The sequence below is a fragment of the Ylistrum balloti genome, unplaced genomic scaffold, assembly GCF_031769215.1.
Source record: "Ylistrum balloti isolate Yb309-2 unplaced genomic scaffold, AGI_CSIRO_Ybal_v1 Utg372270, whole genome shotgun sequence".
NCBI classification, from domain to species: Eukaryota; Metazoa; Mollusca; class Bivalvia; order Pectinida; family Pectinidae; genus Ylistrum; species Ylistrum balloti.
In genome coordinates this window covers 218885-245306 of record NW_026783057.1, presented here as the reverse complement: position 1 = coordinate 245306, position 26422 = coordinate 218885, and the positions used below count along the sequence as shown (strand labels likewise).

At 34.0% G+C, this 26422-nt stretch overlaps 3 protein-coding genes across 4 annotated transcripts; 2 read left to right on the top strand and 1 right to left on the bottom strand.

The window, feature by feature from the left end:
- Positions 1–962: 962 nt before the first annotated feature.
- Positions 963–8032, bottom strand: LOC132564428 (adenylate kinase 8-like). Its single transcript, XM_060229081.1, has 10 exons — positions 7949–8032; positions 6642–6726; positions 6197–6360; positions 5450–5600; positions 5118–5189; positions 4423–4623; positions 3909–4040; positions 3696–3785; positions 2672–2813; positions 963–1356 (listed from the first exon to the last, which is right to left on the bottom strand). The coding sequence occupies exons 1-10, from the start codon at positions 8030–8032 to the stop codon at positions 1041–1043; spliced, it is 1437 nt and encodes a 478-aa protein (XP_060085064.1). The 3' UTR covers positions 963–1040.
- Positions 8033–11936: 3904 nt separating this feature from the next.
- Positions 11937–16903, top strand: LOC132564418 (innexin-11-like). Its single transcript, XM_060229069.1, has 3 exons — positions 11937–11969; positions 14156–15075; positions 15368–16903. The coding sequence occupies exons 2-3, from the start codon at positions 14168–14170 to the stop codon at positions 15762–15764; spliced, it is 1305 nt and encodes a 434-aa protein (XP_060085052.1). The 5' UTR covers positions 11937–11969; positions 14156–14167; the 3' UTR covers positions 15765–16903.
- A 4331-nt stretch (positions 16904–21234) lies between these two features.
- On the top strand, positions 21235–26421 carry LOC132564422 (innexin unc-9-like). Of its 2 annotated transcripts, none has more exons than XM_060229076.1 (3): positions 21235–21257; positions 22192–23122; positions 23483–26421. In XM_060229076.1, exons 2-3 carry the CDS (start codon positions 22212–22214, stop codon positions 23877–23879), a joined length of 1308 nt encoding a protein of 435 aa, XP_060085059.1. In that variant the 5' UTR covers positions 21235–21257; positions 22192–22211; the 3' UTR covers positions 23880–26421. The 2 variants fall into 2 exon arrangements, with proteins under 2 accessions (XP_060085059.1, XP_060085058.1); XM_060229075.1 differs by lacking the exon at positions 21235–21257 and adding an exon at positions 21629–21675.
- The last annotated feature ends 1 nt before the right edge of the window (position 26422 follows it).

The window sequence follows — 26422 nt, the reverse complement described above, 5'->3', positions numbered from 1 at the left end:
ACTCTTCCTTAATTTGACAGGATCATATTGAATGTTTTTAGAAAAATCATTTTCTTTTTAATTTTTTTATTCAGTTGCAGTTCATTGGCATGTCATACGATTGGCAATATTTGCCAGCTTGAATACGTTTATCTGTGGTCATTGATTTAACTTTATTTTGAGGTATTGGTCCTAACTTTAATTGTTTAAAACTAAAACAAAACGTACATGAGAAAAATGTTCGATATTTTACTTTTTATATCTTAATAAAAATATCATAAACAATAATTTCCGTATGATATTGTTTCAATAAAGTGAACATCAATCCAACTTTGCAAACATTACAACTAACAATAAATTAGCTGTACTACACATTTCAAATAATTACTTAAGTCATTGCCATTGACATAATATAAATTTAATAATTTCTTACATCAATAAAACATATTTAAAATTCAAAACATGACAAATTTTAGAAATTAATCCATAAGCATTAAGTATGGCATAAGAAGCAGGTTTGTACTTTCAGAATATTTAATACCATTTGATAAATTTACAAAGATACAACTGATATCAATACACAAAATATTGGCATACAAATGTAACACATTTATATTTGTTTAGGAAAGTGTCATTTTGACAGACGTTTGTATTCTATTACACATAAAATTCTGTCTCTGCACTTACAAACTGATCTTATAATGATATACTTCATCTAACACTGTGTTAGCGGTTCCATAATCTCCCATACTGTATTGTTAGAATGGAAGGAGGACAATATAAGGTGGCTATATATATCATTTTTAAGTCAACATTTTTATCATATAACATATAATTTTAACATATGCTTTTAATTAACTGTCACAGATTTCACAATAAAGAGTGCCATCATGACTTCGAACCAATTTTGAATTATTTCAGTGTGAAGGCTTGCCATTACAAAAGAAATGTTATTGTTAATGGACACATTCACCATAGCACATTTGTAACAAAATGTCATCAATGTTAGTTATATTGTCACATGTCACGTAGGGTCGAATCACTTGTCAGGTAGGGTTGAATCATACTTTTTTTGGCAGTGGATTGACAATCATGCTTTCAATACACTCAAACACAGTATGAGGATCTTGGTCAGCGTTTACATGTTGTGCATCCACATAAAAGTCTGAAATTTCCTCCACATATGCATTGTAGGTTGCAAGACGTTTGTTGACCTCTTCAGTCTCATCTTTAGGGTGTTTCTGTAGCCTTGTCTTCACATCCTCAGTGCGTGGGGGGTTGTACAACATGTGGTAGCGATCTCCAGTAATCGGGTCTGTGGCTCGCAGTGTCAGACGTTCCACCACAGAATCATTGGGTACATTCAAGAAGAACACTCTAAAATAGTTCAAGTGTACACATTCAAAAAATTAAATGTTGGTTGGGGAAAATATTAAAATTTGATATAATTTCACTAGTATAAACTGAATTTTGATACAACTGTGACCAATAAATATATCATTGCTCATGAAACAAGATTCCTCCTCAAGTTTGATGCAGTTAGGGACTTTGAAACAAGAAAGACAACACATTTCCTGTTTCATGGAACAATTATCATTCAAGCTAATCTAAATATTTCCTGGATACTCGAAAATCATATATGACCTATCACTTCATTTGTATTTATGAAACAAAAACATTGTTGAACATGTACATTACACATATTGTTTTAAATTTTCACAGGAATGAGTGAGGGACATGTGTGATAATGATGCTTTTTAATTTTGCAGGAATGTATTTCTTAATCTATCAAAATGGCCGACATATGAGGTGTCAAGCAGGACAGCATCAATTAATAGTGTCCTGAAATATCTTGATATATATACCCTTCATACTGCAATTGAACCTCTATTACAATTTATTAAATTTCAGCCTCTTTCATAACTGCTTTTTAAATCTTGATCAATGCTCTACAAAACAAGACACAATTTGGCGAGTTACAGTCCCCCACCGACACACCATCTCACCAAGATGAAACTACATCCAAGTATGTAGTTCTAGTGACTGGTAGTGTAGGAGACAGGGCCCAGATAAACTTCAATTTAGATGTAGGTCAACGGTCACAATGTAGCTCAGAGTGACCTACTACTGATACCTGATACATCGCTTCATCAAGGTGAATCCATAACCAATGTATGGAGTTCCAGTGATTAGTAGTGTAGAAGGTTAGAGTGACCTACTTATGATACGGGTCACCCAGTACCATCAAGCTGAACTTTCATCCCCAATATTATATTTCAGTGATTAGCATGATAGGAGACAGGGCCCAGACAACCATTTTCTATGATAGAGGACAAAGATGGAAAGGTTTGTCACAATGACTTGCTTCTGATACTTAACACACTGTGGCACTAGCAAAACCTGAAGTATTAGGTTCTCATGATAAATATAGTAGTATATAAGGCCTGGACAAGCTTTTTCTATAATGTTGGTCAAGGTTCAAAAGGTAAGTCACAATGACCTACTTTCGATACAGAAAACACGATCTCACGCATATCCAAAGTATGAAGTTCCCATGATAAGTATTGTAGAAGACAGAGCCAGAACAAGAAAGCAGGAGGACAGATGGAAAGACAGATGGACATAACACAAAACCATAGCCCCCTCTAGTTCCAGGTGAGGGATTAATTAAAATAACAGATTCACAACTCACCTGTTTGGAACAAAACCTTCCTGTGTAAGAGCCTCTGCCTGTTCCCGGGTACGAGGGTACCCATGTAATACCCAGCCCCTACTCATACAATCCAGCTGAGAAAGGCGCTGTCTGAGGATCTCCATCACTGTCACATCAGGCACTGTTAGGCACAAATACATACCGGTATTATTTTATTTCTCACTATGCCACCATGCCATTGGAAAGAAGAGGCCCAGGAGGCCTGCATTGCTCACATTTTATTCAATGTACATTAAAAATAGAAACAGTGTTAATATCACAAATATATTGACATGTACACCATTAGCATTGAAATTGGTACATGTGATCAATTACAACCAATTTCCACAACAAACAGCTTCTTATACTCAACTCGAAACAGTAATAGTTATGGATTATAGGTAGATGCCATTTCTTTTTATTTTCTCAAAATTTGTTGGGCTTTTGACCTAACAACACCCTTCCACCAAATATCCTGCTTCTTGGACTTTTGGTTTATCAGATGAAGTTTCAATAAATTTTATCCCTATGACTTTCAATTTCAGTCAAGTTGATTTCTTTTCACAAATTTGTCAGGCATCATCATGCTTCTGCATCTTTAGGTTAGTCAGAAGAAAACATTTTGAAGGTTTAACAAATTTGACCCTGGTGACCTTGAATAAGGTTCAAGGTCATTTCTTACTGCAAACTATGTCAGGCTTCATTCTAGGAACCTATCACCTGAATTCGTGCTTCTATGCTTTTTGATTAGTCAGAAGTTTTAGGATTTTAACAAATTTGACCCCTGTGACCTAACATGTTGGTCAAGGTCATTTCTTTTCAAACAATAAGTCAGGCTTCATCAAAGGAACCTATTAGCCAAATATCATGCTTCTGTGTCTTTTGGTTAATCAGAAAATGTTGTTTAACGGCCAACCAAACCGCATTTTGTTTAAAACAACATACAAGGTTGATAATGTGCAATGACAAAACAAAAAAAATTGAAGAGCTAGTGATAAATTTAGGAAACAGATTGAGAACTCACCCATCATATCCTTTGAGACATATGGTATAGCTGTCTGACCTTCCTTGGTTTCATCTGCTATTGCTTGCTTAATCATGGAGCCACAGGACACTGCATCAAAATAAACAATGCTAAATGTTAATCTGTTAAAATGAAATGGCTATATGTAAGAAGCAAAGATAACAGATTACAGTTCTACTGAATCAAGAATATGAAAATAAAAACCAGACTAACCGCTAACAAGGTTGTATTTGGTAGCAAGAAGGGAGGCTTGGACACCCTTGCCTGATCCTGTGGCACCCAGTAACACCACCCGAGGGGTGTGTGGGGCATTTGTTCTTGCTTGGCCGCACAAGTATGTAAACACTGCAAGTGGAAAAAACCAAAGCTCAGTACAATTTGTATTACCACTCATTTTTTCTTAGTACTTTTTTGCAATATGTTAAATTGAGTAAATTCTAAACTTGAAATGTTATCAACAGTGAGAAAAAACATTAAGCAAAACTTTTCACATACCCTGGCACTTTTGACCACTATCAATTTAAAGTGCATTTACAATATCTAAAATTTCTTGGCATTTCAATCAAGTTTAAGGGAAAATAATGCATCAATGGTTGTGTGTGCATTTCTTAAATTGATGGGGTTTTTTATAAAAATAATCCAAAATTGAATCTATTTCTGTTTTACAAAGCTTGGAGATAAATGATGATATAGTTTTTGCCTAAACAATTGAATTACATATACAAACCTTGAAGGAAGACATCTGCCTGTGGCTGATCAGCATTGACTGTTTTAAGTCCCTTATTGAAACAAGTGAGGATACCATCTATATGCCTATGGTACTCTATGAGTTTGGCCACCATGTCATCCTCCCCATAGCCCTCAGCCTCTTCCAGACGGCTCTGTACCTCATTAGAGGATGGCCAGTCAAAGGTGGTGTGATATATGTCTGTAAGTTTAATGTAAGTCAATGGAAACTGGGTTTAAATCATAGGTTATATAAACTGTTTGACACAAGAAGAATATTTTATACCAATTTCTTGTTGAAAGATGAAAAATAAACCCACTACATGAAAAAAGAAACATTCTCATGACCTGAGAAATTTAGGTCAAGGTCACTCATATCAAAGTTTTTTACCCCATGATGCTACTAGCCATCATGACCATTCACAAGAGAAGAAATTGTTTAAAAAATTCTAATGTGTATAGTTGATGCCTCGTTTTGATGCCAGACTGATGAAATGTACCACAATGTTCACTCAATTTCCTTTCAAACAGCCAATAACTTTAACTGTACTTACAAATGATTATCCATGGTCCTTTACACTTTGATGCTCCTAAATATAGGTACTGCTAAAAGACATTTTTTTTTTAATTTTTTTTCACAATTGATTACTTGTCTGGTTACTGTAAGGGTTATAACTCCATATATCTTAAACTGACCTCCAGTTTTTGGATCCACTCGCTTTCCATGGGCTCTTTCAATCAAAACTGTGTCTGGAGCATCTAGCAGAACTATAAATAAACATTACAGACACAATTAAAGAAACAATCAATTTCTTGTAATTATTCATTTGTACCATTTCTCATCATAATATGAAAAGATTTTAAAAAACTACAATAAAAACAATTAGAGAGCAGTTTCTTACCAAACTCCTATTTCAGCTGATTAATAGTGATAAGAACAAAATGTCAATCTAGATTATGTATACATTTTGATTTAATTTTACATACAGAAAATTTTGCAAAACTACAAATTGACTTGAGTGACATACCACAATGTTTCGGATGAATTCCTATAGCCTGCATAGCCAAGGCTTGTTCTCTGGTCTGTGGAAAACCTTCCATTACCCAGCCCTTCTTTACACAGTCTGGAAGTTTAACCCTATCTGCAATCACCTTCACCCAAATATCTGTTGGAATGGGCTATAAATAAAGGATGAAATAATGACATGTTTCATATTGACCAATCAGAACAGTATCTTCTATTCAATGTAACCAAAACAATTAATTTCCTGATCGAATACAGGGGAGTCGATAAACGTAGTATGTACATACAGCATAGTTGGTACAAACACTGATACTGAAAATATTTTTACACATATATAAAGGTACTCGCATGAGCTGCATTAGACAACAGATAATAGTGGAAATGATGAAATGGTACTGAATGACTTGCAAAAAAAATTACAAGCAACCTTCTTTGTTTGTGTCAACAGTATTAAAACTTGATAATTAAAGACTAAAGTGATACAAGGTATTTTCTGCTTTATACTTGAAGAGTATGCTCTTACTGGTTATATTTTCAGACTCTAAATGACTATATATGGTAATATGTAACACCAAGTATTTCCTTTATATTTCAAATATATGATAATTTGAACTTTGTCTTACACTGCTTTGAGTCTCTGATTTGATATTCAATTCGAGTTGTTTCACATTTTTTTTTGCATGGAATTCTATGATAAGATAGGTTGAAGCTCACAGAAATCTTTACCTTTCATCATACGATGATAACTTACTTGTTTTTTCTTCTGTAGATCGAGCATCTTCATCTTAAGATCAGTCTCTGCTTCCATAATGAGGTTATCTGTTGTGAGATGGGCTGTCCTAAGTTTGGTGGCACACATCTTAGAAATTGTCTTCTTTCCAGATGCAGGTGGCCCAATGATAATTACCTGTGGAACTTGAATTACAAGAGAACAGATGTTAAATAAATCCTTACCACACATTGTAACAATTTTCAGAAGCAGAGTGGGGAAATGCAATTAAAGACTTGGAGATTAAAACCAATAAAACTACCTATGATTGACTACAACAATGGGATCAAACCCAATAGACAATACAATTAAATATTTCTAATTTCTTGGTTTAAGAAAATATGTATGGCATTTTTTCTTAAACTGATATACTCTATAACACTAACCTTAAAAAATACTAACTAACAAGTGTACATAGTTTCCTTACCATCATGGGTATCTCGCTTCAACAAGTCAATGAGAAATGCCACAGGATCAGCAGGTTTGTTGATTATCAGCTGCTCCATCAGTTTCTGCATGTTGAAAAAGAAGAACAAAAAAATGGTACCGGCACATGATGAAAAAATTACTTTCTTTCGGTTACTGAAAATCAACACAAAAACTATTTTACTGACTTGCTAGTCGTTATCCTGAGTTAGAGAAGTTTGGTAGAGCAATATGTTATAGCTAGTATTTATAAGGGTTAAGTTTATAGCTTCATGTACTCAACTCCATTCAACCCACCTCACGGGTTGGTAACTCAATTGTCCATATTCAGTTTACGCGCAAACTAGTTTCATTACCAAGAAGGATATTTACAATATAAATATGGTAATTTTTGCACACGTTGTCAGAGTGTAGGCGGCCAAATGATCAAAGTAACCAGTCAAATTTGCCGGCGACCAACTCTTATGGAAAACCCTGGTTGTAATTTATGAACTTAGTGACCCTATCAAAATATAATTAAAAATCAAAATATTAAAATCTGAATCATGGATGTCTATCATTGTCCATAGAAATTATACATCCACATGTTTTCACATTGATTTGGTTTGAGCAGTATCTTTTATATCTTATGCTGTAAAGTTGTGTTTGGTCCAGCTGGCCACATTTTAATTCCTCACCTCAATGTGTACTGATTACTGTATAAGATACAGTAAGTTCAGAACATTGGCATTGTACGTTCTTTATTATCCACTCTACTAGTTACTTATTGATTACCTTGGTGTGCAGTGACAGTGTTTTGAATGGTCATCAGGTAAAAAGACATAATGCTATTTTTCTGTTTTTTACTTTGCATATTGCACACACCACTTATATCGACACGATATTCAGTATATTGAAAGAGGTCGATAAAATGGTAGATGTAATCTTATCTGTTGGTATTGAGATGATGTTTATGATATTTGAACATTATTATGAGTATATTTCATAAAAATGATTTGAAACCTTCAAATATTTATTAAAAGTAAAGAACTATCAGGTGATTGTAACATTTTACACGAATTTATATAGCAGGTCAGAATTATTATTAATGTGGCCAATATCAAGTTGACCTGACGGAACCATGTGGTGTTGGCGACAAGGCTACGTGAAGTTAATCAAGATGGAAACATCTCTGGATTTGAAAAGACGCACTGGAACTTAAATGGGCTCTTGAAACTATTACATGTAGTAGTTTTGAAAATAAGCATAGAAATTTTGAAACAGACACAGACCTGCATCATGTGCATGACATATAAAATATGATTTTACCTTGTACATATCGAAAATTCCATGTTTTTCAGCATATGTGCTAAACTCTGGAGGGATCAACAGCGGTCTCTTCGTTTGATCCATGTTTGTTTTTCAATGAACAACTATCTACAAAGAGACACTGTGCTTTTCGTTTTGATCAACGTTGATGTTGTTGGCGTCAATGGTTGCTATGTTTAGGCAAGAGGAGAGATTTTATGTAACGACGTGTTTGATTGGTCGATACGAAAGCTGATAGTTAATACTAATATTAAAATTGGAATTTTAAAAAAAATTCCGGAATACAAATACAAGGCATAATATAAAACACTACAAGTTTCGTTAAAAGTTGACAAAATATGAATTATCAATTATACATGTAGCTATTCCAATACATATTTTAAAGTTAAAACCGATGATGATCGCGGAAAAAAAAGACATTTTCAAATTAATTGACTTCCCCGTTCCACTCCGGAAGCATTTAAGGTGAAATACGGTGGCCTAAGGAAGTCAAGTAAAATGTGCCGACAAAGAGTTGTGAAGCACTGGTTATTTTAATACAAGTGCCAATCGTGGATTCCTGATCAATGCTCTTGAACTAGCGCCTTTTCTCAAGGTCCACCTGTAGAATCTATCTCACATTCACGACCATATCGATGTAGTGATTTTTCGGGTTGGTCAGATTTCAAATGTACCACATCTTGACGAAACTCCTGTATTTTTCCTCATTTCTACTGAAACGTGGCGGGGAATTATCTGAAAATTAAACCAAGAGAATATTCTTAATCTTTCACCTCTGACACATGAATTTTCATCTCCTGTTTTGGTAGGATCATGTACAGGGCACGACAAACATACATGTATACTGGTGATGTTCTTATCAGCACTACCGCTACAGTACAAGTTTAATCTTCACAGTAATGGACATGACTTTGCTTATTTCAAACTATCGGATGGATACTACCAGTGTTGTTTGTTTAGAATTTCATCTGTGTACTTTTGTGATGAAATAATGATAAAGAAAAATAAGATCACGAAAGAATAAGACATCATTGACGGATTTGTGGCAGGTTGTAGACTACGGTTCGATTTCAGCACGTGGTAACAATAAATTGAAAATATACTTTACACAGCAGTAGATATGATGATACGTTCTCGTTAAAAGGGAACAAATGCCCATAAACCGAACAGATGTCATCCGTTACTGATCTACATCTAATCTACATACGGGCATCAAATACTGAATTTTTGAAATGGTTTGGGAGAACAATTATTTTGTAAAATACTGTATCAAATCACACATTGCTTTAATTTTGTTATTGTTCAACGTGAGTGGGTTTCGAGGGATGTGTTATGTCGGAAGACAAATAGGGCGCTAATAATTATCTATCATAAACGGCGTTCTGGAGTCTGAGCTCAGTCTACCTTTGGATAAATATTCAACATTATTGTTGGTAACGAAAGGGTAGCGATATGGTTATTTAAAAGTGATATTTTTTTTATTGTATCATTTCGGGGAAATTATTTGGAACCGAATATAACAGAGTTGTAAAGGTTGTTTTTGGTGTAACACATCATCTGCATCCCGCTTGTCACCCGTCCTCCGTCTGTCTGAAGAACCGAAAAAAACATGACATATGACGTAAGAATTTAATGTTTTATAACGAAATGGCGTTTAAAGGGCTTATTGAAAGGTCACGGGAAATTCAATGAGAAGAACTTGCTAAAATAACGTATTAACATAATAATTAAGTTCACGACAATAGTTCAAACGATATCTTCCCTATTTTCCAAAGGATTCATTCACATCTTCACCTCACGACGACAGAGAGAGAAGAAAGACAGAAGATGTAGTTAAATCAATATCTGGTCAGTGACGGAGTCAGCATTTCCTTAGTCACGTACTGAGGATTAAATAGTGGCAAATGGACCGGATTCGGATGTCGATTCAGAGATATGTTCACTGTTTGATCTGTATATAAAGAAACAGCAGTACAACTATATCGTTATAGCACCGAATGAGCCCGTGGTTAAAGATACAATAAACTGGCAGTTTGTTTCAGGTGATTGACATCATCTGTACTTCATAGTAGTCGACAGTGTGCATGTGTCGTTGTTATTTAATTTGGGGGGGGGGGGTCCATATTAAGGCAATCCTGAAGGTATAAGTATACTACCCAAATAACCACATAAAAATCGAATTGGCCACATTTATCAGGTTTTACACAATGGCACACTACCAATAGTTTATCGTTATGAGATTAGCGCTTCAAAGCTAATCTTTATTTATCTAAATATGAGACTTATGAAAAATTCTGTACTTTTATCTATCACACATATAATCGCAAAGATATCCCGGTAACTCTGGAAAATAATATTGTTATAACCAGATACGATCAAAATTTATTTTCAAATAAAATATAATATCACTCTGGTTTATCTTACACGTTCATTTAACATATATGTAGAGTTTATAATTCGCAGGATTCAGAAAAGTAATATGCGTGTTACACAAGAGAAAGCAGCTGGAGGAGACATACTATGTCTGCAGGTATCCGCGGTAAACAAATACGATAGAAGGGTGTTCTCTCCATTTGTGGTGGAGTAAAATGTTGATCTGTTTCACAATACATTCCTTTTAGTCGCATATATCACTAATAGGGATAAGATAATTTCAGGGTGATTTTCTGTAAAATATAATTATTCCATTTTCATTTCTTTCAAATTTATTATAACAACTCATAATCATACTTATGATATATGATATAAACTCTCCATGTTTGACAGATTTATTTTAATATACAGGATACTATGTACTTCGGACATCAGGTGTTAAATGAACAAATGTCATAGCAATATAAGATGTATGTTGAGCGTCATATTCCGTACTTTACACAGTTAACTCATTACCAGCAATTTTGCCTGTTTAAGGGAGATAACTCATACTGCACCTTAAATCCCAATCGGGGTCAAGTCGGGATAATCATGTTACCTGTACATTCTATACATAGGACCAAAGTCAGACTGTGATAAACATACTTGACCTTTTATTTTCTTTACAGAATAACAACAATAAATTATTATTATTATTGTATATATTTTTATTTTTATTTCTGTCATATCAAGAAATATTTTATCATTGGTATTTCTTAACATCAAACATTACTTAATATTATGTATTACATTATATTATGTATTGTTTTATATCACGTATTACTTAATATCATGTATTACTTTACATCATATATTACTTAATATCTTCTTCTACTATACTTCTTTTTGTTCAACTTTGAAACATACATGTTATGTTTTTTGTCTCCTAACGCAATAAAAAATAATAATACAAGTATTTGACGTTCTTTGAAATTATCAGATATCTAAAAAGTACGAAATTCAATTAATTATGGTAATAGTGCATCTCCCCATCAAGATTCTGACATGGCTTTCGATCAATTTTGGTTTTCCAGGGTCACCTTTCGGGCGCCGTTTTAGTATTTATCTTCAAAATGTGATATCAATAATTCGAAAGATTGATATCATAAATTAGAATAAGTGATATCAGTAATTGATTTACTGATATCAGTGATTCGAGTTGATGATATCAGTAAATGAATACCCAGTTAAATTCATTATTTGGCTGTAAACTCAAATATCATCTTAAAAAGGTGTTCTTCGCTTTGCGTATAGGACACTGCGAATTTTGATATATATATATTTGGATTAACACTTTTTCCTGATGTAATCTTCAACATTGTACTACGTGAAATAAGTTGATAAGAAAAATAAAATTTTGTACTGAGTTGACGTCTCTCAAAAAAATAAGGTTAAACAAAATACGAAACAAACTGAATAACATAAGATCCCCAGCAAATGGAATAAGAGAAATAATTTGCGTGAAATAAAGCTGATTTACAGACGGTGCAGGAATGACAATTACTCCTGTGTTGAAGCAATCACATCCCACAGTTATCGTTCTTCTTTGACCTATATATCATTTCCGGTGTTTACATGTTGGGTTTTTTGCGTCTGACAAGATAATAAGGTAAGCGATTGAGCACTACTGTAATATTCATTCTATTTTCTTGGTATCAAAATGCCCTTAAAGATCTTTTGTAATTTAGTCTTTAGATTCGTGATATTTATATTAACCAACCGTCAGAACCCAGCCATTGTCCACAGATTATTATAGTAACACTGGACAATGCCTTTCTTTACTATAAATGTTTATCATTAAATCTACATCATTCACCAGATGTATTTGACAGGGTTTATTACCTATATTGCGAATACCGACCTTTGTATAATGATATTTATTGGACGCCGTTGCTCTACAGTATTAATTAGGCGGTAACTAACCAGTCTGGTCCATTGTACGTGGGTAACATCACGGACATAAAACAGGTCTGTCCAAGTCCGCGGTAATGTCGATATAATCTTTTCTATGGATATCATTGATTGAAATGAAATATTGCCATATCATCAGAAAGATATTTATATCGAAAACCACTAAAGTACAGCTTTGTTATGCGTCTATTACGAAGTTGGTGCAAGTTCATTTTCCCCAACACCAAATCAAAACGTACCAAGTTTATTACAAACCTACGCGTCCAGTGACATCGAAAATAATTTGAAATAAGTTATGTATCATGTATTGTGTATTAAAATAATGTTGAAACGATATCACTGATCTTACACGGGTCCCCATACGTTTGAGAGTTATGAAACGAGTGTATGCAATTTTCATTTATAGGCCGAGGCTCTGTTTACTGCATACCTTATCATAACTTATAATTCTTCGTGAAAACTACATTTAAGCAGACTGAAGCAAAATATAAATATATTCTCAATCACCGCCTGTTTCTCAGGATGACGTGAAATGTAATGTCAAACATGGGTCGGGGCGACATTTTTCGGAAATATAAAACGACCAACAGGTGGCGGGAGAAAAATAAACTATTAAACTTATTCTGGAAAATGTTTAAATTGCCAACTATTCGGAAACTTTTCGTGCTTTTCTGCCAACTGAAGAAACTGACGGCTTCATGGGGTAAAAGATAAAGCAAAGAAATTTCAAATATAAGACGGTTATTGAATTATTCGAATCTGCTAGAAAAATGCATTTCTACTGGGTACAACTTTGGTTACTATCCCATAACATAAACAAATTATGTCGCTTACTAAAACATCATATCCAAATGTAAATTCATTCAAATAGTGGCACGTTTCAGAATAAACACATACTTGATACTGTTCTTAAATTTCCTGAATTTTGAGTGTTAGAGCACCTCCCTCCACTCGCCTCCCATCTTCCACAAGTTCGGCCCTTAGCACCACGGACGAGTCTTAGTAAGACGAAACTGCTGTATGATGCAGTTTAATTTATTATTTTCTATACTGTTTGTACTGGAGGTACTAATTACTTGTGTGTCTTTAAGAACATTTTTTATTGGCTAGAAGATATACATACTTATTTTTCAACTGAAGGATCCCATTGAAGAAATGTAAAATCCCGTGTTGTATCACGGTTCGGTAGTTAATTATGGCTATTAACTTACATGATATATTACGTTATAAGTAAAGAACTTATTAAAAAAAAGAAGTATACTCTACCTACAAACCGCTTCTGAGTGCTTATTTAGGTTACTCTTCGTTTTAGTGATATTTCTTCAGACCTTGAAATAATCATTAAAGTTAATACATAAAAAATGTGAAGAATATTTTTGAAGGTTAATAACCATATTTAAACTTTATACAGTTGTTAGTGTTGTAATTTTATGTACATGTACTGTTGAAAAGATCAATTTAGAAATACATGTACGATAAACATTTCATGATATATGTAAATTGTTAACTTTATTTTCAAAATTCTCACAGAATCACAAGATAACAGTAAAATCACAGAAGACGAAAAAAATGAACAAGTACCAAATGCAAACAAAACCACATCTTCTTTGACTGAAAAATAACTTGATTCAGAGGATTATGCTGCGAAGATTTTGGTTTGGAGAGAGGGAAGATAATGCTTTTTGGCATGACTCATTGAGATTGTAACACAATAAAGGGATACATTCTGTTTAATCCGCATAGTTTTCAGGAAACGAAAGTGTCCGGGTTATCAAGGGTATATTTTAGTTTTCGTTTAGGTTGTAAGGGGAACTCAATGCACGTTTGATAAGAATTTTACAGTTCAATAACTTACTATTTACTTAAATTATCATATCTCCACAGCTAAACGACACCATGGTTTGGCGACCGTTTCTACGTCATTTGACTCAGTCCAACCTCCGCCTGGGTGATCAGTGTGGAAGACTCAATAGTTCCTGGACAGTGGGCATCCTTGTTCTGTTAGCGGTGTTGTCGTTTTATATGGAGAATTCTTACGAACCTATCAACTGCTGGACACCTCAAGAATTTACACAATCAATGCATGTATATACCAACAAAATATGCAGCAAGTCAGAATTCTATTACCTGCCAATGTCTCATGAGATCCCTGCCTTAAGAGAAATGCGACAAGAAGCAAAACAGTCCAAATTTCATTGGCTTCCATTGATTCTTTTAGTACAGGCTCTGCTGTTCAAGCTTCCGGATATTGTCCTATCTGTGGGACAAGGCCTTGTGGGTTTCAGATTTACAAAGATATCAGGACTTACTGACGGTTACGAGTCTCTTAATATGGTCGACCGAGCCCAAATGGGAAGACAAGTGGGACGCTACGTAAAGAGCTGGATAGACTCTACAGTAATGAAGGGTTGTCCTTGGGGGTGGCTTACGCTGCTTTTTTTGTTCACAAAATTTTTGTACTTTATCAATGTTATTACACAATTATCGATTATGGACGGCATCCTGAGGTCTGCAAATCATTCTTCCTTTGGACGTCAAGTGTTTAATGATATTGTTGGCAACCAAACGGTTGAATGGAACCCATTCAACCTTTCGTATCATCACGTAGTGTTATGCGACTTTCAAATCCGAATGATTACCAACGTACAACGTTATACAGTACAGTGTGTCTTAAGCAACATCTCGCACTACTACAAAATGGTATTGTGTATCCTGTGGCTGTGGTTTGTAGTGGTTTCGGTCGTAACCACGATCAGTGGTGTGGTACAGCTCTTAACAGTATTAGTGCCAGTCTTTAGGAAACGGTAAGTAGAACGAATTTAAGACTTTTCCCCCATGTAAATCCTGACTTATCATACTGGGGAAAAAGAAGTTACAGACCAACCGAACATTATTTTAAAATATTATTGCAGACGTTATGACATTAAATATAAGACATTTTAGAGAACGTTTCAGCATTTGGTATTTTCCTTGTCCGTCCTTTTAATCTGTTGTTCTACTAGATATAAATGACATAGTAAACGTAGCGTCAATGATTTACAATGCAATACTCCTTTTCATTTAGTTTATAAAATGACGTGCTAAACAATGTTTTAGGTACATCAAGAGTTACCTGTACCTGTCCAAGGAAGTATCCCCATCTCCATCTGACAACGACATCGGGAGGTTTGCGGGATCAGAAATAACAGAGGACGGTGTGTTCATACTAAAAGCGATTGGTGAGGCATCTTCTGAACACTTGGTGCGGGACGCTGTAATATATCTGTGGCAATCCGTACATGGTCAACAACACAATGATGATCAACAAGGACCACCAGGGCATGGTGGTCCTCCGCCATACTTATCCCAAGGGCCATGTGTACAGGGACAGCAGACGTACGGACCAGGTGGTGTAGTGGTTTCTTCCCCACCATCGGCCCCTCCTCAACAGGTGAGATACCGTCTACAGACCGGTGGCGAGGGAACCCCGCTGATGACAAACCAGCCAATGTGAATCGTATGTGCTTTATCATTGACTATAACTGGTTTGTAGCCCAATCCTGCCGAACAAAAATAAGTTATTTGTAGATGAAATAGCATGGTAGTTTCAATATCGATGTCGACTTTCAGACTGCTTAGAAGTTAAGTGATATAATTATATACAACTATATCTGGCTATATACTGTCTTACCAGTAACATATCACTAACACATACAAATATCCAACAATTATCTGTTATTTTTCCAAACTTCACACATGGGTTCATAATGTAACTAGGGGAGATAACTCTATTTATCCCTTCAGAACGTCTTCATTTTCATTATGAATACACGATGGATTATATATATATTATATTAACATGGCAAAACACTAGTCAATTAAGGTAATAATGATATTACAGTCAGGTCAAGGAATCTCTTGCCACGTGAAAATAATTTTCGATATAAATGCATATATCACAATAACGTTGCACAATGTCAACCACAAAGTGATGCTCAGTAGTCTTACTATTACATTTTTACAGTGATCTACATATAAACATAGACCACTCACTTCTTACATATTTACATGCATATGTAGATACTCGCATAGATTTATGCTTACACATTTTGAAGAAATGACATATGGCATATTCTATTTCGCGCAAACAAGGATTATCATTTTCACTCCTACATATCGCGTACATTTAACTTTAACAAATAAGGATGAAAGAAAGTGGGGGAAAAAGTGTTGAAAAACAAGAAATATTAGATATGAAATTTTCTTTTATTAAATATATTTCGTTAACTGCGATGGCTTCAAAACTGATATGCTAGTTAAGTGACGCTGATGGTAATGTGATGATAATTATTTGTATTACTTACTTATTTTGATCATAGATGTTCTCAGGAAGTTGTTCTTTAAGTTACTACATATATTCTTGACAAACATATTCGTTAGATTGATTTTTATTAGGTATATTTCCTGTCCAATAAACCTCGTTCAAAAATTTATTAAACACCTAATGAACTGCAATACGCGAACATATATGAAAGATTGTTCAATACCATTACATATACATGTATCCATTTATGTTTTTTATCAAGCATGGTATCTGCTTCTTGAAGTTTTAAACAAAGGTTTAGATATTTTGTAGATATTTACATTGTATTGTTGTCCTTTGACATGTTGTTTTATAGAATAAACTATAGCATACATTATGCGTGTGCTTCTTTTCTTGAATTAACGTGATAAGAAACTCTATTGGCCGATGTTAACCACGAAACACGTTTGGATTCATACAATATACCTAAATTATCTGCTCACGAATCATTAAGTATTGATGGCCCAACTACTTTAAATGAATTAAATGAATTTTAAAAATGAAAGACAATAAATGTCCTGATTCTGAAGGTTTCACAGCTGAATTTTGAAAATTATTTGGAAACAGTTAGGTCCGTTCATTTTGAGACCAGCAAATTATAGTACATCAGAACATTCAATAACACAAATCCAACTTCTTCCACATCGAACGCTGTTGTCGTCAGGGGAACCCTATTTCTTTCTATATCTTCATCTTAAGTGCAGAAATTCTTTCCATAATATTAAGAAATAATAAAAACATTGAAAGAATAACTTTAAGAGGAAAAGAAATATTGCTATCACAGTTTGCCGATGACATGTCATGTATCATAGATGGTTCAAAGAAATCTTTAGAAGAAACACTACGTAATCTTATCTACTTTGCAACTATTTCTGGTCTAAAAATGAATATATCTAAGACTCAGGTAGCTTGGATTGGCAGTTTAAAATACAGTTCAAATACTCATTTTGATTTGAAATTAGGGTTTACACATTTTACATGGTTTGGCATACAGTAATTAACCTAAAATTTGATAAAAAAAAATCGTTAAACTTAATTCTTTAATATCTGCTTGGAATAGAAAATTACTTACACCTATTGACAAAAAAATAAACTGTTATCAAAACCTTAATAATATACAGTATAATCATTTGTTTCTATCACTTCCTTATCTTGATGACTTCTATCTGAAAAAAAAAGATACGTTATTATACAGCTACCTGTGGAATGGTAAACCTGATCACATCAAATGGGATATATTTACTGAAAAATATTTAGAGGGGGTCTTAAACTGATACATTTTAAATCTTTCATAACATGTCTTAAAACCATTTGGATTCGACGAATATACAGTAAATTAGGAAATTGAGGTGTTATTATTGGATCCTACTTTGATAAATACATTCTCGCTAATATTGGAATTGAAAAAAGTGTCAAGAAACAGTAAAACCTATCTTAGAGGTAAGTCTTGGGAACATTGTTCAAAGCTATAATTGCAAGTAATATATACAAAACAAACATTTTTTAAAATCCATTATGCTATAACAGAGAAATAAAAATTGATCATAAAGTTATCTTTTATAAATCTTGGTACAAAAAGGGAGTACATTTTATCTACAACTTTACTTATATTGTCAAAGTCTAAAAAAAAAAATGGCTGTTCATCAATATATACGCAAAAACCAACAAACATTTGATTCAAAAGAGAACATTTTATTTCCACATCAATAAATTTCAAATTAATTATTAGAAATTAAAAGGGACACAAAAGTATACAGTCACAGTGTTATATAGAAATAAAGTCAAATCTACTGCAGCGAGAAAATGGAATTAAATTTTTAATTTAAATGAGGAAACATGGAAAAAATATATGCATCACCATTCAATAACTTCACAAACACAAAACTACAATGACTCCAATATAGAATAAACCACAGAGTTCTTATGACAATTTTTAAAATTTAAAATCGGCACATGAAATGATAATCTCTGTAGCTTTTGCAAAACAAACCCTGAAACAATAACTCATATTTTATTGGACTGTGAAAATGTATCTAATTGAAAATCTAAGAATTAATATTAAAAACCCAGGTTTAAGATTTGATAAACATGTATTTATATTTGGTAAACTAATAGATAAACACCTGAAATGCGATTTAGATAACCTGATATTACTTATCATAAAGCAATACACATGCTAAAATAAATGTTCAGAACTATTTTGAACAGTCTGAGGAATCATATAAATTTGAGCTAAAAGCACATGAAATTCTCATCTTGAAGATATAAAAACAAAACACTCAAATACGAGGTTTGTTAACTATATCAAAAAGTACTCATTTATTCATATTCTAATACATACATTGAAAATAGTTTTTTCCTTTACTTCAATTTTGATTGTTATTTCATTAATTACCTGATTTGTTTACTCAGAAAAAGGCGGCCAAAAATTCCATTTTTGTATATAACAGACTTAGGCCTACATCATTCTTGTCATTGACCTAGTATGCTGTCTGTCTGTTTGTCGTTTTTCGCTTTGTCTTTTTACATACTTATAGCAGTATGCATATCTGTAAATATCAATTATATTTATTGTCAATGAATCATAATATAATAAAACTAATACAAAATGTGAAGCAAAGAAAGATTTATACGGATACTCCTGAAAAAGTACAAGAAGAGTAAGAGCATGTATTCAGGAAGAATACGCGTCTTCTGCTTCAACGACGACAGCCGCTATGTAAACTTCCAAGTAAGTAATTTCACGTTCTGAAATGAGAACAAGGTATACAACAGCGAAACAAACAGGCAAACTAACGAGCTTTAAACACGCCAAGCTTCATATCGCACAAAAATAGAACATATCTCACTGAGATCACCATGACGACCGTTAAATTTTCATCATGATATAATGATGCATGGTATTTTCATTACATTATTTCTCAAATACATGGATGTTGAAGCAATGAAAAAATCCAGTTTTTTCTATAGTTACTTTAAATTAGTATTGATCTCCATTTCCATGTTTAAGTATAAAGGTGTAAACTGCATGTCGCAATCCTAAATACGCCATTTGTGTATATGTCTTTCGATGGGAAATCTGAGATTCAAACTGTCTAAAATTTGCAACATGTATGTGGTAAATGTCCGATTTATTTGTAAATATGCTTCGTTGATTGTATTAAATTCGACTAATAAAACATTTCATTGATAATTTCTCTATCTGTTTACGTTGTAGTCAACAAATTATTAAGAAATCAAGTGCATTTATTCCACCATGGCATCAAACTGTCTGTGAAAGCAAACATATAAAAACGGTAAATGTATTTTATATGCAGAAAATCTTATTTTTGTGAATGTAGAACTAGACAACAATTACTAAATTACCTTTGAAAACACAATACAGTTTCTAAACTGGAGATAGATGACACTATGATAATCGGTTATCGCTTGCAAATACACTGATTGTGTTGTTATTTCTGTTGAAGTGATTCTTTATCAATAACTTCTTTGATAGTCTATACTCAACAAGAAACATTATTTTAAACTCATATTAGGTCTTTGGAACCTTAGCAAACTGCACATATGGGTGGCGCAGTGGTAAAGTACTCGCTTTTCACTTAGGCGTCTGGGGTTCGATTCCCAGTTCAGACGTATAAAGGTATGGGGCCACCTGCCTGACCGTATGGTTTTTGCCCGGGTCGTCCGGTTTTCTCGCACAGCAAGATCCCCCACGCGCATCTCTCCGTGCCAACAAGAGTAATTAAGGTAAGGTGATAGAATGTTTCGCAATTGTTAATACCTATTCATTTATTAACTGCACATATGACGATGATAATATCAGAACTAGTATACAGAGACACTGCCGTTGATAACGTTCATCAAACGGAAAACGAAAGATTAGAGAAGATTATAACCAACACCGCTGGAGACAGAAGGGAAGAACATCGTTTTATTCTGATAGTAAGCAGCTTGGTGTTGAATACGATATCTCCTTACAACAACAGTATGACTCACAAACTTCAGAAATAGTTTTTTTCTCAAAACTGTAAGACTGACTTTTTCAGTAATAGGAATTCAAAAAGAATTGCACTGCTAAATAATTGCTCTTCGTCCTTGACATTCTTAACAATTGCTAGGATTGTTTAAAAAATATACAAAAGCCATATAAATGAATAGCAACTTTAGATACATAGTTAGAATAAGATATATTAGTGCCAAACAGTGAAAATATTTGCATTATGCATTACGTGATTTTTTTGCATTATGCAAATATTTCGTCTTTCTAGGACGATGCTTAATACAGAGGCATGTAACAATGTTTTTGAAGTAAGAAATCTGTGTCTTAGTTTATTTAAAAGTCAGGTTCACTAGTATATGTGATTAAAACATTGTGTAAAGACTATGGCAAACCCCAAGGTGTGAAAGTCCAACAGTGTCTTTCACCTACAACCTCCAAGATAATACGGAGGACATGCCCGTGAAAATCACCTTTAAATCTAAGTAATAGACACTATAGATACAAGAACGACAACCCTGATAGAAATTTATCAACAAATTGGCAATTTCTCTTTTGAGTTGTCGTTCTTAATCCGTGATAATTTCCGGTACACTGAGATATCCAGTACTGTGACCGGTCGAGCACAACATGTGTATATAAACAAGGTACATTGACTCTTTTTTTCCCTATCATGACCCTCAAAAATACTCTGAAAGATCAACATAATATCAAGTTACCATACACTGGTAAACCAGATCTCTAAAGTAGGCTAGTACACTGTATGTTAGACTTTAAAACAAGCATCTAGATAATATCAACGAAATATAAAACTGACACACGGACTACCTGTAAGTATACTTATCATCAAGTACTTAAAAGCATTACGTGATTTTTACAATGTTTTATATCGAGTGGCAATCCCAAAGCGGATATTACAAATAATTCAGTCATAATGTGTATTGCAAATACCAGGGTTGATATTGCCAATTTACGTCATTATAAGGGAAGTTGTTATTGTAACCTAGACATATTGTAATATAGACAACAGGCATATTGAAGCACTTTTACCTCAAAACCGTCTTGGTGAGTATTTCATTATTTGTCATTAATTAGAGACCGAATATTATCTTATGAATTAAGAGACCAATTATTAGACAGTGGAACAGAGAATTTAGCTGATTATACATCTGACTGTGTACATTAAAGAATATTTAAAGATTAAACTTAATGAAGCTACTTACTTGGAATTCAGTTGACAGAAAATTAATTAATAATGACAGTTTTCGTGATAACAGGATAATGTGTTTCTGTTTAGCCTGAAGGCAAAAGAGAGGAGGTCACGTTCTGATGTAATATGGTTATGGAGTTACGTGTTTTGTGAATGGTCATATATTTAAATGTGAATGAAACCAACAATACCATTATCCGGGAAAAGGTATCCATTTTAGGGCAAAGAGTAAATCAATAATTTTATGTTTATCCACAGATGATAATGAATATTCATAAAATGTGACGCTTGTAAGAAAATACACTTTTCCAGTCTCATCTTTCAGCACGAAAATTCTAAAATCATCAGCAGTGCAATATTTTCTTTCATAGATTCATAGACAAAGGACATCATGGTTTGGAGACTGTTTGTACGGCATCTCACCCAGTCCAATCTCAGTCTAAATGACCAGTGCGGAAGACTCAACAGCACATGGACAGTTGGGATTCTTGCCCTGTTTGCGGTATTGACGTTTTACATCCAGACATCTAACAACACTGTAGACTGCTGGACTCCATCCGAGTTTACACAACCGATGCATTTATATGCTAATAAAATATGCAGCGTCTCTGACGTCCATTACTTACCTCTAACTGAGGATATCCCGAGAAATGCAGAAAGTTCGAGACGTGATACACCGATTAAAATTAAATGGCGGTGGCTTCCATTGATTCTCCTGGCACAAGCATTGATGTTCAAGCTTCCTGATATTGTCCTATCAGTGGGACAAGGCCTTGTTGGTTTCAGATTTACAAAAATACTAGGACTAACTGATGGGTATGAATCTCTAAATATGGTCGACCGAGCCCAAATGGGAAGACAAGTGGGACGCTACGTAAAGAGCTGGATAGACTCTACAGTGATGAAGGGTTGTCCTTGGGGGTGGCTTACGCTGCTTTTTTTGTTCACAAAATTTTTGTACTTCATCAATATCATTACACAATTATCAATCATGGACGGCATTCTGAAAGCTGAAAACCATTCTTCCTTTGGAATGCAAATTTTTACTGATATTGTTACTAACAATACACTTGAATGGCGATTCAGTGATCCACTATTCCATCGTATAGTGCTTTGTGTTTTCCAAATAAGAAAATTACAAAATGTACAAGTTTGGACTGTGCAGTGTGTCGTTAACAACATTTTGTACTATGAGATGGTATTTTGTTTCCTGTGGCTGTGGTTTGTGGCGGTATCAGTCATAACCACAATCAGTGGTGTGGTACAACTCTTAACAGTCTTAGTGCCAGTCTTTAGAAGACGGTAAGTCAGTTCTTCATTTGGAATCTATCCACAATTCACTTCGATCATGACACAAATTCACGTGTATTTATTCAGAGTTTGTTTTCGAAGTTGGTAGTGATTTTACTATTATTTTTATCCAATAATGAATAAGCTAATCCTTCACGAAAGGAATTACTTTAAATGCTCTGGCTGTCCATGGTTTACTTATTTTCTATTCTGAATAAGACCACTTTTTGTTTTTATAATTTTTCTGTTTTTTTGTTTTTTTTGTTGTTTTTTTGGTTATCTGCTGGATTGTTCTATAAAGGTATAAACATTTGTATTGTTGATTATTCCTGGTGAACAACCGCACATTATTTATTCTTTGTTCTTCTACAGGTATGTTAAGCGGTACCTTCACCTTTCTGTGGAGGTTGGTCCTTCTCCATCCGACAACGACATTGGGAGATTTGTGGGATCAGAAATAACAGAGGATGGTGTGTCCATATTAAAAGCTATTGGAGAGGCATCTTCTGAACATCTGGTGCGGGACGTGATCATTTATCTGTGGCATTCCACACATGATCGCTCTACTCGTGGGCAATACAGTCCTTGTCTACAAGGACCATCAGAGCAGGGTGGCCCTCCACCATACATTTCTCCGGGGCCGGGAGTACAGGGACAAACGCATATGTCAGGTGGTGTGGTAATATCTCCCACTTCCCCGGCCAATGCTCAACAGGTGAGATACCGGCCTCAGCCTGGTACCGAGGCTGTTCCACTGATGGTAAACTAGCCAATGTCAGTCGTGTGTGATATGATAGCATTATATCGGCACACCTATATTGCCATCGCTGTAAAACTCCATAACGACCACTGTAGTCATAATGTATTAGATTTGATGTAATATATCGAAGATGATTGAATATTTCGACATGGTTCCGTACTTGGAACGGGAACGAATAAAATCGTGTATACATCAATGAACGGTGCAATATGCCTAGGTATAGATTATGGGTCCACTGTCGTGTATGTGGTTCAGAATATACACTTCAAAGATTATTAGCACTCAACATGTGAAAACATCAGTTGAAAGAAATGTATATCTATCTTTTCTATCTAATTTTCATTTATATTTTTATATCGAAATACATTATTTACAACATAGTTTAAAATATTTAGAATATATGATTTATTGGCATTCATTATAATATCTATAACTATTTTGAATGTTTATTTTATACTGGATCCCACGAGCAGGATTGTAATAAACGACAAAATCGCAGTTTTATAGTTGTTTAAATTTACACATATTTGTTGCGGGTTATGTCTGTTTGAATATGCTTATTTTCGTTCATTTATCTGTGGCATTCCATACATGACCACTATGCTCGTGGGCAATGCCACCTGGGGCCACCTGAGCAGGGTGTGTTATCTCACCCTACCTCAGCCGATGCTCAACAGGTGAGATATCGGTCTCAGTCTGGTACTGAGGATGTCCCACTGGTAGCAAACAAGCCAATGTAAGTTATGTGTGATATCAATATATTGGCACACTGATATGAAGCTCCAAACTTTCCACTATACTCATAGTACATTGGATTCGTTAGTATGACAATGCTTTTAACGCGGTGTTTTTCAAACCTGTGGATAAGCCTATCTAAATTTCTTGCTTGAACGAATAAAATGATATTTGCATCAATAAACAGTGCAATAGGTCTAGGTATAGATTCTGCGTTCATTGTCCTGTATGTTGTTTAGAGGGGAACATTTCAAGGTTAGGAGTAAATATCACTTGAATGAAAGAAATTCAAATATACATGAATTCAATATTTTTACAGTGTGAAAGAAATCCCAAGTAGCTTGATATGAATATTAGCTGGTTGTGTATGGTTGTATATATCTCAGTTATGTTACGTTGACTTTCGTAACACGATTTTCTCTGATAATTATTACAAGATGATTATTAATTAAAGTTAAATTATTTGGTCAACATCGTGATAATTTAAAACGACACTTCATGATAAGTATATCGACACGTGGGCATACTTTTGGCCAAACATTCCATTCGTTTGGCAATAATTCAGTTTCTTAAGTCATGTAACGTTAATGCGACTGTAAATAATTGGATGGCAGAAACATGCTACCATATATATGACGGAAGTGAAAATATCATTCTGCTATTTTCATCAATATTTTTATAATGATATACAATATTTACAACACATAATGAACTATTTTTATGAAGTATAATTTATATGTATATTGGTTTTATATTCAGTATCTCGAACTGAATTCTAATGATAAAACAAAACCATGGTTTTGAAGTTTTGTCAGTAACTTCATGTATTTGTTGCGGGTTGAAATTGGTTTAATATGTCATTATACATTCTTCTATTTACCAACAATTGTGCTTTGATATAAAATTGTACTTACTTTGTTTTGATAAGAATTATGTATGCCTTATTACTGGAATCTATGTGCGTCAAACAAAATTGTCAGTTCAGAGACTCAAAATTACGATATACTTTAAATGTAGTACAAGCATAAAGCAGACAAATAGTCAACTCTAAATTGACAGCAGTAATGAAATTTGAAGGTTTAATAGAATAAAGTAAAAATAATACTACAAACTTGGATAAAGTTAGACCACAAACAACGTGATCAATTTCAAATATTCTAATATTAAATGTTAAGGGAATGGGTCAAAAACGACGAATTTTCTCCAGAAAAAACCCAAGGTACAGGCTTAAAATGAGCCCAGAAGCTCTGTGATAATAAAATCTATTTTGCTACACATAAGTCGAGACGTCTTCACTTCAGTGACAGACACTTAAACACGAGGACTAGGATTTTCCTGTTTACATCGCACCGGAACGACTGATGATAAATTATTGATCATAAGTAAATCAAACTCTGGTATAGACATTTAGAAAGACTGGTTAGATTTAATAAAGTCTTAAAGACGTAATAAACGATTATGTATGTCTCAGAAATTGTGATATCCGGATGGCAAGCGAGTGGAAATTTAAAATCCATGATGTAATAAACAGTACCCATTAATTTACTGACTGACAACATCTACTGTCGGGTGTCGTCGATGAAACCTTTCGGAACACATGGCTTCAGTATTGTGAAACAGTGTCAGGCTAGAGTTTCAGATTTGCCAATCACAGATGATAATTTTGTGACGTAATTTGTGACTGGTTAAATCAAAACATAAGACAGATTCTTTCATGGTCCAGGAGCCTGATGTTATTATCATTGTACTTCTTCATGAGTATCCCAGTAAATCTTTCTTTTATTAATGCTTTGCTCTGTATTCATTTGCGTATGAAT

Coding starts and splice junctions, on each gene's coding strand:
- LOC132564418 (XM_060229069.1), top strand. CDS start 14,168: ATGGTTTGGCGACCGTTTCTACGTCATTTGACTCAGTCCAACCTCCGC. Junction 15,076..15,367: donor GTGCCAGTCTTTAGGAAACG/GTAAGTAGAACG, acceptor ACAATGTTTTAG/GTACATCAAGAGTTACCTGT.
- LOC132564428 (XM_060229081.1), bottom strand. CDS start 8,032: ATGGATCAAACGAAGAGACCGCTGTTGATCCCTCCAGAGTTTAGCACA. Junction 4,624..5,117: donor AGTGGATCCAAAAACTGGAG/GTCAGTTTAAGA, acceptor TTAAACTTACAG/ACATATATCACACCACCTTT. Junction 2,814..3,695: donor TGTCTCAAAGGATATGATGG/GTGAGTTCTCAA, acceptor TGTGCCTAACAG/TGCCTGATGTGACAGTGATG.
- LOC132564422 (XM_060229076.1), top strand. CDS start 22,212: ATGGTTTGGAGACTGTTTGTACGGCATCTCACCCAGTCCAATCTCAGT. Junction 23,123..23,482: donor GTGCCAGTCTTTAGAAGACG/GTAAGTCAGTTC, acceptor GTTCTTCTACAG/GTATGTTAAGCGGTACCTTC.